General features: G+C 43.3%; 3 protein-coding genes across 14 annotated transcripts in view; 2 read left to right on the top strand and 1 right to left on the bottom strand.

The window, feature by feature from the left end:
- Positions 1-3,513, top strand: part of LOC121590569 (Kv channel-interacting protein 4-like) — a 59,626-nt gene extending 56,113 nt beyond the window's left edge. For 6 of the 7 annotated variants that reach the window (XM_041910351.1, XM_041910352.1, XM_041910354.1 and 3 more), the window contains 4 exons: positions 1,123-1,196; positions 1,296-1,508; positions 1,600-1,861; positions 3,173-3,513. In XM_041910351.1, the coding sequence (XP_041766285.1) occupies positions 1,123-1,196; positions 1,296-1,508; positions 1,600-1,710 (398 nt within the window). In that variant the 3' untranslated portion in view covers positions 1,711-1,861; positions 3,173-3,513. Of the gene's footprint in view, positions 1-1,122; positions 1,197-1,295; positions 1,509-1,599; positions 2,142-3,172 lie in introns of those variants that run through there. The other variant, XM_041910355.1, reaches the window with a different exon arrangement.
- Positions 3,409-4,113, top strand: LOC121600289 (E3 ubiquitin-protein ligase Hakai-like). Its single transcript, XM_041928746.1, has one exon. The coding sequence runs from the start codon at positions 3,409-3,411 to the stop codon at positions 4,111-4,113; it is 705 nt and encodes a 234-aa protein (XP_041784680.1).
- A 3,265-nt stretch (positions 4,114-7,378) lies between these two features.
- Positions 7,379-16,050, bottom strand: part of LOC121590567 (MICAL-like protein 1) — a 36,424-nt gene continuing 27,752 nt past the window's right edge. For 5 of the 6 annotated variants that reach the window (XM_041910345.1, XM_041910348.1, XM_041910346.1 and 2 more), the window contains 5 exons: positions 8,972-11,826; positions 8,757-8,892; positions 8,614-8,685; positions 8,323-8,523; positions 7,379-8,232 (listed from right to left, as the gene is read on the bottom strand). In XM_041910345.1, coding sequence (XP_041766279.1) covers positions 8,167-8,232; positions 8,323-8,523; positions 8,614-8,685; positions 8,757-8,892; positions 8,972-11,826 — 3,330 coding nt within the window. In that variant the 3' untranslated portion in view covers positions 7,379-8,166. Of the gene's footprint in view, positions 8,233-8,322; positions 8,524-8,613; positions 8,686-8,756; positions 8,893-8,971; positions 11,827-13,047; positions 13,884-16,050 lie in introns of those variants that run through there. The other variant, XM_041910350.1, reaches the window with a different exon arrangement.

Raw genomic sequence — 16,050 nt, 5'->3', positions numbered from 1 at the left:
TTCGATCTGATTCCAACTGAAAATTACAATTTTGTACTTTTTAAAATAATTTTAAAAATTCAACCAAAAGGTAATTTATTTTGAATTTGCATTTAGAATATCGCGAATATAGAGTTGGCGCACATCGGGGAATACCTGTAATTGTTTGATCATTTTTCTTTCACTTTCACTTCGTAACAAAATAAAGATTAAAAAAATATTAATTTCCCGGTGAAACTAGAAACAAATTGCTAGAAGTGTTTTTTGTAATGTAAACATGCAAAACAAACAGATTCACCAACAATTTAGCGGAATTTAGATGCGATTATAAAATAGGCATTGTTATAATATCCAACGAGAAGCTTTCGTAGCATAATTTAAGAAATTAGATTTGTTTAAATTGAATTGAACACTTTCAATTTGTTAGTCGGTAACTTTGCATTAGAGCTAGAATGTCTGTGATATTCCATATGTTTGTAAACGAATAGTGAACTATTCCTCCTCGCTTCAACGTTATCCTTCCATTACATTACATGTTGTCGTCGATTCGCGATTCTACTCTTGCTTCTCTACTCAATAGTTACTCTAGACTAATGTGCTCACATTCTGCAAACACTCGACACATGCACACATGCTTGTTAAAGTAGGTTGTAATTAATTTTACGCTGATCTGTGAAAGTCCCTTCGCGTTCATCAGTGAACGTTCTCTTGCATGTTGATCCGCTGACGTAAAGTGCTCGAAATGCAAATGTGATCGTTAAGTATTCCACTCCAAGCCCATGGGGTTGCGCTTATGGGGAATGAGCATATTATGCAATAACAGATGAAAAGAGGAAGTATTGAATATGGTGATTTGTGTGTCAGTGTGTAATTGGTTTCTTTATTCCAATCGATTATATCAAAAGCTCGTTTACAAAACGAGATGTTTCTGAGAAAATGGTTCTATATCCTTTAATGGTGTAATTTTATAAGAATTTGTTTCAAATTAATGTTTTCAATACATGATGGATGCAATTTTAGTTGGTTGTATGTTCTAGAACACATCGAATAAATTACCAATTGTATGAAATTTATCTGCAAACCAAACCTAAAAGTTAATAAACTCCTTCTCTCTCTCTCCCTATTTCTCTATCTATCTTTCAGCCAATACAGGATTATATGCACACTACGTGTTCAATACTTTAGACAAGGAGCATACAGGTATTCTTAGCTTCGAGGTAAATGCATCCCGGCCGTCAACACACGCGCGCCAACTGTTGCACTGTAGCCAAGTTTGCACTAAATATTTGCTGTGTCCCCGTTTTTTTTTTGTCCAGAACTTTGTCCAGGGCCTGTCCATACTGTCGCGGGGCACGCTGGAGGAGAAACTGTGCTGGACCTTCTCCCTGTACGACATCAATCACGATGGCAAGATAACGCGCGAAGAAATGACGGACATCGTGACGGCCATCTACGAGCTGATGGGTGCCCGGGACGACGGTGGAACGGATGAGGTTAACATTAAGAACAAGGTGGACACCATTTTCCAGGTAAGCGTGGATAGTCGAAATACTATTGGCAAGACACGGTAACGTATGTTAAACTTTACACACACACACACACTGACACAAAACCCCACAGAAGATGGACACCAACCGGGACGGTGTGATAACGATCGAAGAGTTCCTCGACTGCTGCCGCAAGGATCAGCTTATCTCGAGCTCGATGGGTGTGTTCGACTCGACCATATGACCGCTGGAAAGACTGTACACGCTGCCGGGCGGCTACGGGTTCGTGCCGGGCATCAGCGAAGTGGACGCGGACGAGCTGCCGGGCAGTCAGGAAGCACCGAAGGACGACGGAAGCAACGAAAACTCGAACGAGAGCAGTCTGCAAACGGCAAGTAAGTGCGCATGGAGAGTAGTTTGAGCACAGTTAGGGGGTCGAAAGTATGCCACAGAGAGACACATACACGTCCAAAAGGGAGAAGCGTACGGGCAATTGCAAACACTGTAAGCATATTTTGTTTTGTGCATCGGCAGAGTAAAAGATTCTTGTTTAATAGTTTTGTAATGTTTTTAACCCCGCAATAAATGAAGTAAGCTTCTGTGGAACAGAACTTTTTTTTAAACCATTGTAGATTATATTCTTTAGTTTGATGCAGTTTTTAATATCACCCGTTGAACTGCTTTATTCGTTTCTTCGTTTCATTATTTTCATTTTAAAATCATTTACATTTCACATTGCTGTAGCTCTTAAAATATAATAACTGTCAGCGGGCTTTATCCATCAATTTAAATATTTATCGCAATGCATTAAAGTAAACGCCAAAATCTATCATACTACAGTGGTTCACGTGCATTTAAGATAACTTGTAAAATTAATTAACAGCCTTGTGCTTTTCGTGAAAGTTGTGTTGTCATTGTTTTTCTCAATTTTATTTAATGATTCACTCAATTCAATATGATGTTTAAGCTTTTGTATTACTTAGCATGAGCAAATACATTAATCGAAGATAATGAATCATAGAATGATAAAAATGCAGGATTCAAAAAGGATTTTAAATGATTTATTCCATTGCACAAGTTGTCTAGAGGGTAGCAGTGTTGACCAAGTTTAACGCACAATAAAATATGGCTCTTAGGCACAAATATGATCTTAGGAATTTACCATTAGGGTTTTTTCACTGTCATTTTTATGAGTTTTGCTCAACTGTTATTGGCTAAAATAGACATTCTTCATTATTTACATATAGTCTGAGAAGCCTATGCTCTCAAAGGTAGTACATTCGTCCTTTTAATGGAATTGGTGCAATAAATTCTTTGACTTAATGTTATGGAGTTTTTGTACAATTTGGCTAAAATAGGCTCTGGCTAGCTTGAGAGCTGGTTAATATATTCACAAAAAAAAAACTGCGAAATTGTGACTGTATCATTTATTTAGTGAGCCACTGTATACAAAATGCGTCTTTGAACGATAACCTTGATTTAATATTTGTGTAAAAAGTGTATGACTTCAAGTGTATCAATTGTTACCAAGCCTTAATCCTCTTTGGAATGAAAATCCTAATTTTCACATTAAAATTCATATCCCTAAATCTAAAATAGATTTAAATAGTATTCACTGTAACTTTATCGGGTTTTTCTAACCGCTTCTTTCCGCTCCCCCTTCCCATCTGCCTTCGTTCCGGATGCCGGTTCGTTCACTCGCTCAGTACTGAAATCCGACACATCGAACGGACCACCAACGACAACCGCGGAAAGCACTGCGAAACGAACGGAGCAGGCCCCAACCACCACCATCAGCGGTGGCCATGAGAGAACGCAAACAACAGCACCGACTAGTGCTGCTGCAGCAGCATGCTTGAAAGGGCCCACCGGCACTACGAACACGATCACCAATGGCGGCACGTCTAAAGGATACCGGACGTCCCGGACGAGCAAACAGTCGATGATACTGGCCAACGGGCGAGCCAAGTCGAACGCAGCCACTACCGCGCGGCACCAAAACCACGGCTTCCATCCGACAGCGAACCATCCTCTGCACCACCATCATTACCACCATCATCATCATCTGCTGCTGCATCCTTCATCAGCGTTACCGTCGTGTTCTACAGCGCCGCCACCACCACCACCACCCCCTCCACCACCACCGCCACTGAAGCACTATCACATTCCGCCCCAGGACACTTATCACTCGCAGCAACCGTTGCAGCCCCTTCACCTGGCCACGCTGCGCCTTGGCCAGGGCTCGTGCTACGCTCCTCCGCCGCCTCCAGCACTGCCACCATCAAGGATGCAACCGCCGCAAACGCTCTCGCTCGCTTTGCCTCCGTGCAATGGATCGTTCCTAGGGCAACTGTCCGCGTCCTCGTCTACCACCTCCTCGCATCATCACCACCACCATCTTCATCATCATTTGCAGTCATCGAGCGGCATTGCAACGATTTCGTCTCCAATGTCACCGCCCGGCTCTTGCTGCGGCTGCATTACCCGACCGCACGAGCTGCACTGTTCCCAGTGCCCAGTGCGCGCGGACCCTTTGCTTCCAGGGCAGCAGCAACAGGGTGCACGCGCACCGACCGACGTTCCTACGCCGACACTGGTGAAGGTGAAGGCCTGGTATACGGTCACTAAGCAGGGCCTAACCTATTGAAGTATGCCATGATGCAAAGTGAAAACCATCGGTAGCGCTTCCTCTTCATACGCGAACAAGCAACACTCTTAGGATAATTCTGATTCCGTTGTCCCCTCGTTAGACCTCCTGATCCTTCGCATTAGCGATCTGTTTTATTACGATGGTGTAAGGGAAATGTATGTTGTGGAATGAAGATGCCACTCAATTGCCAAGAAGACACTTCAATAAGGAAGCTTTCTTCCTTATCCTAATCGTTTTCGTGAGGGGGAAACGATCATATCTTTAGCACTGCTGAACGATCCAAGTAGTCTGATCAGTTGAAAATTTGAATAGAATTACAACTCTCTTTCTTCCATGTTTCCACTCGGTTAGCTCCTGAAATTATCACAGTCCATGATGATGATGATGATGATGATGATGGTAAAGGAAAGGGTAACACATATTCTAAAACTGATCGACCGAAAGCGTTTGCCCCGGGCAAGATCGACAAAGGCTACCTATAAGAGCAGCAAGCTAGAGAGAGAGAGAGAAAGAGAGAAATAAATAGAGAGAGAGAGAGAGAGAGAGAAATAAATAGAGAGAGAGAGAGAGAGAGAGAGAGAGAGAGAGAGAGAGATAGACGAAGAGTAAGGTGTTAAAGTTCCCACAAGTCCACTTATGTGCCTTCCTAATTTCGACTCCTAAGTGTAGGTTTAACTCGATCTGTTTTACGATAGAGCGTACGATACATACAGAAACACACTCAAACACACAACCACTCATACTCACAAACAATTGTATGCAAAGTCTTGACATTGCACTTTATACTGCAGCAAACGTACATTAGAATCCTCTATGCATGGTTAAATCCTGCTTGGAAGCTGGCAACCATGCTCACTGTTAAGCCATATACAACTGAGACAGCCAACAAGAGAGAGAGAGAGAGAGAGAGAGAGAGAGAGAGAGAGAGAGAGAGAGAGAGAGAGATAGAGAGAGAGAGAGAAAGAGAGAGTTTTATGATGCAGACATGTTTCCACGAACTAATAGTGGAGCATCCTTGGATATCCTTAGAACTAGTCAAAACAATAGGAGGGAAGCACACCTACCCCACACAATGGTGCGCAACCTGACCACCATGCCGACATGAATTTGTCACAGGTAGAAAAGAAAGATTTCATAAGGTATATATATCAAACACAAATATATAACTATGCCAGTCATCTCGAGGGACTCAAACGAATCAAATAAATAAATGAAAAACTAACTACTACTGCTGCTACTAGTTATTACAACCACTGTTATGCAAAACAAGCAACGTACAGAAAAGAGAGATTACAGATTACAATTATAAAATACAAGCAACTATAGAAAAGCAAAACATACAATAAAAAAGTTATGAAATAGTATGTAACGTAGTATAAACTGAACTGCTCTTGCCGTAAATGTTGACAAAACAATAGAATAAATATACGTTCTGAACGAACCTCCAACCAAAGACGATACCCGCAGTCACTCGAAATGGTTTTGATTTAAAGTTTAAATTAAAAATTAAAGGCAATAAAAAACAAACATTTTCTTATGCGACTTTCCAAAACAAAAGTTACAAACACAATAACAAAATGCTACTTCACTCAAGAAAAGGCAAAACGATGTATCGCAAGCAATTAATGAGACAAAATAAAAATGTTAGTATTTACTTCGACATATTAAAAAAAAAAAACAATATTATTGCTGTACAAGTGCACCAAAACCAAATTCAAAATCGGTCATGCACTGCACATAAACAATGCTAGGGGAAAGTGAATCCAATCCCTCGCCTCCAAAGAGCAGTCAACGTTAACGTTAACGAGTAATAGGTATTCTCCTTGTAAATCCGTGTTTATTGTTACCATAAGTGTCTCATAACAACGTAACAAAACCAACACTCAAAGGAAAGGAACAGAACAACAGAAAAAAACGTACACACAAACTCAAAGTAACGTGAATTGTTAATCGGTATCCGTATGTCGCAATGTAATGTTAAACCAAATCGTATAGAAATCGTATTTTTCTTATCAAAACTGTAGCCATCAAAATGTGTTAGTTATGGGAGCAGAAACTAGTCATTTTCGTAAGTCCGGGCCGGTGGGGACAGTCGTCGGAGCGAATCGAGAGTGTTCTAAGTGTTAAATAATCTATTCGAATATTGTGTTACTGGTTAGCAAGTGTACGAACTCTGTAAGCTATCGAATCCATATTGATAATTAAAGGTGATGAACACTCTTTGTATCGCATATATCATCATGAACTAATACTATATATATTCTACAGTAAATGAGATAAGAAACGTGAAACAAAACAAAACAAAAACACAAACGAAGCTTAAACACGGTGGTTTGGGTTCAAAACCCTTTGCAAAACACTGCAACGATATCATAGTGTCTAATTGTTGATCTAGATGTATAATTTGTAAGAGAGCGTAGACAAGACAGTTTCGTATGAGAAAAGGGTGAACGAATGTTATAACTGCATAATCAAAACGATCAAGCTAGTTTCAAGCGTATGTTAATGTGAGTAGAAAACAACCAATCTACGTAGAACTATTAGTTTTTACTAGCTAGAACAATTTAACTATGAGTTAAATTCAATTTAGTTTTAGTTTTATATTTTCTACGAAAAAGCCACATTATTACTACCCTATTACAATTACTTTGATTCGAGTGAGCTTTAAAACAATCTGTCTTACTTGTGTACTACTAGGTGAATACGGTTTTCCTTAGAGCCTCTGTGCGAACTGGCTTTATAGATTGATTGTTCAATATTCGATGTAATCTTGCCGATCTTGCCACGAAACCGTGATAGAAAACAGGAATACAGCAGCAGGTATTTAATACGATTTGCAAGAGAAAAGCTGAACACAGAACGAATTCACTCACTACTTGTTCCTAAGTACTTGCTGGCGCGTTAACACGTTATGATACGCGATACCGAAGTGCGGTGTGTGAACTCTCATCATTGTCGATGGACAAAATGGGGGATGGGTGTCGGAATGAACCACCACTATTGTATGGTCATGGTACTGTCGATGGACAAAATGGGGGATGGGTGTCGGAATGAACCACCACTATTGTATGGTCATGGTACTGTTCTCAATAATAAATCCTGATGTGTATATTTGTTAGAAATTGATCCTTTAACGTATTAATGCACAGTGTGGTCTGTGTTGAGAAAACAAAATACGATCGGATTTTGAACGCAAAGGCAGTCATCGTGATTGTGATCAAAACTCGGACCAGGGATTTGTTTTTCTCTTCTAATCAATATATCTAGCTTCAACAGAAGGTAAGCTCAACCAATATTTTATTTCTTATAGTAGTAGACGAATATATGTATGTATACTTCATCGCATCGCAGCAAAATCGCACACACACATCTATCCTTTCACTATGCACACTTTCACTTTCAGAAGAAAGCACACTTAACTCGCGATTATAATGGTTTTATTTCTCTTTCTCTCTCGCTCTATATATGTATAGGTAGAAGTAAAACATGATTATTAATATTATCATCAGCAAAAACACGCTATTTAAAACTATGTGCGCAAATGAAATGGATTGAAAATGAACGAAAAAATGTTTGTTGAATTGACAAAAAACCGGCCCGCAGAATCGGGATGCAAGAGCAAGCTTACGCATAATTATTGTTCCCGATCTACTACAGCAGGCGTCAGAATGCTAAATGCGATGATTGACATATCTACAGCAGAGGATACACAGCGATCATGAAGCGGGACACGCACGTTTGGTAAAGTGCGTGCAACCACTGCTAAACCGATGCAATCAAACAAAAGAAACACTGTCTAATCTGGCTAACGAGGCTAATGGTAGCGCTAATGAATCGGTGTGGCAAACCTATAAGATCATTCTACGATCGTTTGAGTAGGGGGGTCATAATCGAACTGGAAACCGCTCGCCAACAAAGAACAAGATGATAGTAAGTGAGTTGATAACTGTTACAGCAACGCAGTTGGAACAAGTTGGACGGATCTGCGGATCTATCAGCGATCTAAGGGAATGTGTACGTTAAATATCAACCCACGCGAACGGATGGCTTTTAGAAAAGAAACTTTCGTTTCTTTTTCTTTTCCTTTGTTGTGTTGCTTTCCGTCTCATCGGCATCCTGGGAAACAAAAAAAAAAGATCCCCCCGATTAGAAGATTGCATACAGGAGACACATCACTTGTCGTTCCTCGTTTCCTGGATTGCTTACCTTTTCCGAGTCAATCTTTTTCGACTTTACCAACTTTTTCGCTTCCTTCAGCTTTTTTTTCTCTTTCTTGGAAAGCTTCGTCGAGGAGTCGCGCTTTTCTGCATCAGTAAGCGGTAGTGTAGTGGAGCTGGCAGATGAGTCTTTCTTACTGTGCTTTGACTGTTGGCTAGCGGCCCGCTCTTCAATGCTTTGTTTAATCGACTAAAATTGTGCAAAAGCAGGAGTAGAATATAAATATCTCGTGAGTCCCGGAACAAAAACAGGGTCGAACACACACACAAAATAGCTTACCAAATCTTCTTCCGCTTCACGAATTCGATCCATCTCGAGACATTCAACGACTTCATTTCGCAACTGAACGATCTGAAAATAGTGGTTACAATCACAGTTACACTCAATGCAACAACGGCGGTTTTTTCGACAAGCATGCATACCTCCACTAAGCGCGTAATCAGTGCCTCTTCCTTTTCTTTGTCCGAGTCCGTTTTGTTCCTTTCCGGCTGTGCCATCAGTAGCCGAATTTCGTACTCCAGATCTGCCTGCTCCTGTTCCAGCCGGTGCATGCGGCGTCTATCGGCATATGAAATGAGATAATAAACAGAAACACTGTTATAGAGCGCCTTCTTTCATTCCTTGCATTCCTACTTACAAGTACATCAATTCGGCCTGCCGTCGAAACAGTTCGTTCTTTTCGTTCACCAGTTCGAATAGCTGCATCAACAGATCTTCCACCTCCTTCGAGTTTGGCTGCAACCTGATATCGAGATCGACATCCGCTTCCACCCCCTCGCACCGCTCCCGTATCATCGTCTCCAGCACAATGCCCTGCTTTTCCAGTCCCTGCTGCTGCGTTTCGATAATCTGCAGCTCCTGGTGTATTTCCTTCAGTGGTAACATTTTGATCGGTTTCCGTTCCGGCAGCGGAGCGGCCATCATCGGCAGTGCCGGGGCCGGACCCTTGCGCCGTTTCCACTTGCCCTGGGAGGATTTGTTCGACAGAATCGAAAGGTTTCCCCCCGGACTACCGAAGCTATTGCTGGTGGCCTCGCTAGTGGGTGAACTTTGCGATTGCCGGTTGCGGTTTTGTGCCTCCTTGTTGTCTTTCATTTTTTCCCACTGTCGCCCGCTGGTGTTTGTGGTGCCGTCCAGGTGTACTGGCGATTCGGGACCGTCATCGTCCAGTACGAGCGGTACGATTGTTCGACGATACACGACGGATTCGTTGCTCGTGCCTCGGCTCATCGTTTCGGACATGTCACGATCGTTGTTGCTTAACAGACTCGCATCCACGGAAAGCAGACGTTGGCTGGGGACGCGTGTTAAACCACCCTCCTCCCGAACCTGCAGAGTCGACGATTGCTTCGGAGTGGACGATGAATTGGGTACTGGGGGAGGGGCCGGTGCAAGGCGTTTCTTGCGCGGAGTTGTCAGGGTGCCACTTCCGCTGCTGTTGGAAAGATTTTCCACCGATGTTCTCACCGCACTAGACACTCCCATTTGCTGCTGCTGCTGGGATACGATGGGCGTGGATGCACCGGAGACGGCCAGTGGAATGTCGGGCGCCTTTCCTTTTTTGCGCTTCGGCACGATCAGGGACGAGGGGCCACTCTCCAGACTGGACGTTAGTGACACATTCGAGCTGCTTAGCCGACTACTAGACATTAGAGAATTGTCCAAGGAACTGATGGAGTCGTTGTAGGCATGTGCTTTTCTCGGCGTCGGTACCGGTGTTCGGCGGGGGGAAGGTTTGGATACTGGCACTATTTCCGGCTCGTCCGTCGGTTCGTCATCGTCGTCCTCGTCGAACGGATTCGCCGGGACCGGTTTCGACGATGAACCACCAGAGGATGGCGACTGTAGCACCTTCGGTGGTGGCGGTCTCGGAGGTTTCGATGACGGAGACTGTTGGACGTCCTCGTCTTCGTCTTCGCTGCCGAAAGGATTTGTGCTGACGCGCCGCAAGGTCGGAACGGGCTTGCCGCCCGCTGGAACTTTTCGTAGCTCTACGATTTGTTCCCTTCCCTCTCCGTCGTCCTCGTCACCGAAAGGATTGAGATCGGACGGATACTGCTCTTGCTCATTTCCATCTTCTTGCGTGCTGACAGCAGGTAAACCTTCATCATTATCAACCTTATTGCATGCTTCGGGTGTATCGGTAGGTATGGTGGACTCTTCTTCGTTCACTGACACAGGCACTTTAGATTCAGAAACCGCACTTTCCACGGTTTCATTAGGCACCATCGAATTGCTCCTTTCAGTACTTTCTGTTGCATTCTTCGATTCTTCTGAGGGTGTAGCTAGCGATTCAGTACTTTCGTTTTCGTTAGGCACATCCAAATGCTCGGTAGTAGATTCCGATACAGGAACTGATGCCACCGACCCATTTTCTACTATCACTCCAACTTCTGCAGCAGGGGTATCATCGTTTGAGATCTCAGTTGATGGCTGTTCTTTCGTCTCGGTTCGCTTGTCCTCAACAACGTCCTTTATGGTATGTTCGGATGTCAAATCACTGCTTTCGGTCATCGTGGTGGTTTGTTCCGTAACCGGTGGAGCTAGCGGATTAATTTCCTTTGCCTCGACAGTTGCCTCTACAGGAAGATTGTTCGTCAATTCCGAATCGTCCTCTACCTTCACCGGTGTTGCTATTTCAGATTTATCTTGAACCTCCAAAGAATTTGTTTCCAACACAGATTCTTCTACCACGACCTCCGTTTGCAGTACTACTTCAGCAACTTTTTGCTGTTCTTGTTCATTAGGCTTGATGGTATCTGTCTGTGCTGTGGTTTCAGATTCCGAAGCAATTGCATCAGCACGCGGTGGACTCTTCGGATCTGCTAGCGGAGGTTTACTTATATCTAGGTCCGGTTCATCGAGATCCTGTACCAATTTTTCGAACTCATCTTCCACATCATCCACATTATCCGAATCCGAGTCGTCCGTGTCTTCCTCTTCTTTCCCGTTCAAGCTGTCATTCGTTACCGAACTTGGTGGCCCCGTAAGTGGTAAATCGGGAGGTTCATCATTGTCCTGCTCTACCGTTTTGAGCGATTCCTTCAGAAAATGGCTCATCCGTGCCTTGCGCTCTAGATTGGACGATTTCTCCTCGTCGCTCAACGGTGCCGACTCAAAGAACGATATCCGATCGAGCAGCTTGCTACTGCGTACGTTCTTGGGTAAACCAATGGATGCAGCAGCAGCAGCAACCGGTGTGCCATCGCCGGTGACGTTCGCGGAACTGCCGTCGGGCGAAGCGGACGATTCGCGACGCTGCTCCAACTGGATCTCCTCATCCGGGCAGGTTTCGCAGCAGTACTCGCCATCCGTTTCCGTTTCGTAAAAGCTTCCCACGGTCAGTTGCGTACCGCAGCGGGCACACTTGAGACACGATCGATGGTAACTTTTCTCGCCGAAGCTGATACGTTCTGCCAGAAAGATTGGATTACTACAACGGTTGCAGGAAGCACGCTTGGGAACGCCCACAAATGCCGCTTTGTTTGCCATCTGTGGATTAGTAAAAAGCGTGTTGCATTATTTTGCGGAAGGGTCAGTAGTCAGTTGTGTATGCGTAGCAACATTAATAAGAGCATGTTTCAACTGGGTAGTAGGCAAAGGAATCGCTTCGTTTCGAATCGTCAACAATGATTGATGATTTCGGAAAATATCAACCACATTACTTAGGCCAAAGAAAATTTCTTAAACAAATCGGAAAAGACATTGAAAACATTTAAACGCAAAACAGTTACTAATTACCAGTTCGAACACAGCTCAATCGAATGAAGAAAATAAAGAAAGACATAACAAAGCGACAAACGCTGAACGAACGAGAAACGCTGAACGTAACAAGTAGAAAGCAACAGACGACGGAAAGCAGCAGTATGGCGTAGAGAATGTGTCCCTGATTAATTGTGGCCGTGCGCCCTATTATCGTGTGTTAAACTTGCTACCACTCGCACAACAAAGGAAATGATCAAATGCGCTCCATCAAGCTGGAAAAAGCCAAATTTTCTGTTAATTTTTCGCACTACACGCATTATTGGTCGATCGGTTTTGTGCTTAGCCGTGATCTTCGAAGCTTTTGTCTACGTATTAAACTAAGGATGATGAGTGGCTTTTGCTTCGAATACTGTGGATCTTTAGAGTTTGTGTTGTGTGTGATATTTGTGAGTGAGGTGTGTGTGTGTGTGTGTGTGTGTGTGTGTGTGTGTGTGTGTGTGTGTGTGTGTGTGTGTGTGTGTGTGTGTGTGGTGTGTGTGTGTGTGTGTGTGTGTGTGTGTGTGTGTGTGTGTGTGTGTGTGTGTGTGTGTGTGTGTGTGTGTGTGTGTGTGTGTGTGTGTGTGTGTGTGTGTGTGTGTGTGTGTGTGTGTGTGTGTGTGTGTGTGTGTGTGTGTGTGTGTGTGTGTGTGTGTGTGTGTGTGTGTGTGTGTGTGTGTGTGTGGTGTGTGTGTGTGTGTGTGTGTGTGTGTGTGTGTGTGTGTGTGTGTGTGTGTGTGTGTGTGTGTGTGTGTGTGTGTGTGTGTGTGTGTGTGTGTGTGTGTGTGTGTGTGTGTGTGTGTGTGTGTGTGTGTGTGTGTGTGTGTGTGTGTGTGTGTGTGTGTGTGTGTGTGTGTGTGTGTGTGTGTGTGTGTGTGTGTGTGTGTGTGTGTGTGTGTGTGTGTGTGTGTGTGTGTGTTTGCCAAGATTGCCAGTTTCGTACTCCGTTTTGCATGAAATATAGGAAGTTACCTGGTAATCGATTTTGTCCGTACGATTACACCCAATTCCAAAAACTGTTCCGCTGCCGTTAAAGGTTGCTCCAAACTTCCCCTCACACTAACTCGCTCACCGTTTTGGCTGAGTGAACACTGTTAGATGCAGAAATTTGTCAGCTATTTAGTGCTTGTGTTGGCGACAGTTGACTCTATTGGTGTGTTTTCAGCTCTCGATTGATTGATCGGTTATAGTGACGGTTACGTGGCTGGTAACGTGCGTTTTCTTGTTGCTTGCAGTGTCTTTTCTATTCGCCGTTTGCGTATTATAGTGATATACAGACTGGTAGGTTTGTGGTGACGTTGATGGCGATGGTAATGAATGAACGTAATGAACGTAATAGTTTACTACTGTCCTTCTCTTAACTGTCTACGGACGATATTAGACACACTTTAACACACACACACACACACAAGCGCAAAATAATTATGACAAAACACGACTGGAGAGTTATGCTCAGATTTGGTATAGGAAATTATTTGTTCGATTAGCTCTCGACGATCCGGTGTGCGTTTCAACCTTCCACTGGATTTAGATGTGAGATTCTTCGATGAATATTCTGATGGTGAAAATGTTAACACACTCTGCTTCTTGGTGTGCCGTGTTTGTTTTTGTTCTTCTCTCCAATCGGTATCGGTGCGCAGTTTGGAGATTGATTGATCGCAGATCGATATAAAGTATTCTGTTTTATGTTGATTCTTCTAAGGCTGTATTTGGTTTATCCTTCCTATATCTGCTACTGCTTGTACTGCGCCGCGCCACTTAATGAGCGCAGTGTCGGTGTTGGCGCACGCTCTACCTCCTTCCGTTTAGCAGAAAATCTCCGGCTTGTATTGTCCTACTATATCCAAACTGTTGCTATCCTCCTGTTATTATGGTGACGGAACCAAACGCGTCGTTAGGCGGATGGATGAAAGTTGCCGGACGAGCAATTGGCACATTCGCAACGTACGTTGTTGTTGTTGTGAAGCACAGATTACGATGCATACGGCATTGGCAGTGGTTGGAAATGAGATAGAAAAGACAGTGGAAGAGAAAAAGAAGAAAAAAATAGTAAACACACACAGTGAGCATATATGCGTGCCATTGGAACGCATTCACACCACTCAGCAACGGTCCGTGTTCTACACTACACTACTATTGAACCATACTCCAGATTGCTCTTTGCGTAAGGATTAGTTTGGATTAGTAATTGAAAACGGTAAAGTGCAGCATTGCCGTTGTGTGTGTTGAATTAGTTTACAATGTTTATTCACTTTTACATGCACTACTTCTTTGTGGGCAACGGAACAAACGCTCGTGTCATCTGCGTGATGCACGATCATCAACTAACTATGAAATCGCGAGCAATGCGTGTGTAGCGGCACAATGTTTCTCTCTTTCCCTCTTTCCCCCATTGCGAACAATTACAACAGTCAGTCGCCTCTGTGGTTAGTCATCTTTCTCTCGCCTTATTGACATATAGAAGAAGAAGAAAAAAAAGCCCCACCTTATCTTCCAGTGATGACTCAGGTGTGATGATCAGAACATAGCACTGTGGCGAGAAAGAGAAAAGCCGCCGGCTGCACATTTGTTTGTTTGTCCCGCCGAGCTCCAAACTCTGCTCGCCAACATGCTTGCTCTGCCGTACGATGTACAACTTTCATACACAAGAGCTGTGGTCATTTGCGCCACACATTGACGCGGTGCCCTGTGCAAGCTTGAGTGGGTGCGTATGCACGTGCGCGAGTGCGTAATGTTTGCCCAGACCACAAGCGCGACTGGATGGATGACGATGAACTTTACACAAGAAATATCCCACCAAACTGCAGGCGGCGGCAAATGTCGACCAGCCAGCCCTTCAAAGCGATAACTTTATGTTTAGGTAAAATATTTAATGTTTAACAAAGCATCTTTACATAATCTTTGAAGACCCTCTTCAAATTGCACTTTATATGGAGCAGCGCGATGCTTTCAAATATAGTTATACTATAAAACATGTTTTTTTTTTTATATTTCTAACAAGCGCATAGCGTGTCCATGTGTGAAAATTGACACATTTTTCGAAACAACGGAAGCAAAGCCCATTTCCAAGCCGATGGGCACACAGCACTCCCATTTCCACGCAAATCCATTCGACTCGCCTTCATGTTTTTCACTTCCACCTAGAGGGAATTGCTTTTCAAATTGTCATTCGAATTAAAAATCACTCAAGCGCACAGCAAATCGACCAATTTTGAGACACGCACACGATCATGCACAAAACAAAACAAAAACTATAGTGATTCTTCCCGCGCCAGACGCGAGCCATGACACAAGTGCCCGATGCATGAACAATAGATTCGACTCTGTTTGATCGTTTGAACGTACCAAGGCACTCACTATAAGGTAAAATGATATGGCGTTCTCAGTTTGACGTCATTCTTTCTCCAACGCCCAAATCAATGAATGATCTTCCGGTGAGTTTTCGCTGCACTTCCGCTGTGCTTGAAGCAGTATTGTAATTGTGCATCCGTGGTGCACATTTGTGTCGCAATTGTGTTTAAAAAGAATTGACAAAAGATGAAAAAACTGTCATGATTGTAATTCATGAAGGTTTTTTTTTAGTTTATAGGAAAGAAATTCACATTGTTTTATACACCGTCATTTGATATGTAATGTAATGTATTTTCACATGATATATGACGGTATGATAAAATAGAGAGCAATTCAAAAGATGAATAAAAATAATAGAAAACAATTGTGAATTCGCCTATGAATTATTAAATTATGTCTACATAGATAGTGCATGCCTAAACTTAAATCCAATTCCTACATCTACATCGTTCGGCGTGAGATAAAATTGCACCGGAAGATTGCGAGTTAAATCACGGATCACGGAGGATAGTGAAATTGATATCTAACATAACCTATTCGTAGCCTCCGGCGGTCAGTATGAAGCAAGGAGAAAAAAACACTCTATAGAAATAGAAAAAAGCGCCCCACTAGATGTGTGCAGCG

Source organism: Anopheles merus, chromosome 2R (genome assembly GCF_017562075.2).
Source record: "Anopheles merus strain MAF chromosome 2R, AmerM5.1, whole genome shotgun sequence".
In the NCBI taxonomy this organism is placed as follows: Eukaryota; Metazoa; Arthropoda; class Insecta; order Diptera; family Culicidae; genus Anopheles; species Anopheles merus.
The sequence above is the reverse complement of the archived record's forward strand: the minus strand, read 5'-3'. Positions and strand labels throughout refer to the sequence as shown.

Coding starts and splice junctions, on each gene's coding strand:
- LOC121600289 (XM_041928746.1), top strand. CDS start 3,409: ATGATACTGGCCAACGGGCGAGCCAAGTCGAACGCAGCCACTACCGCG.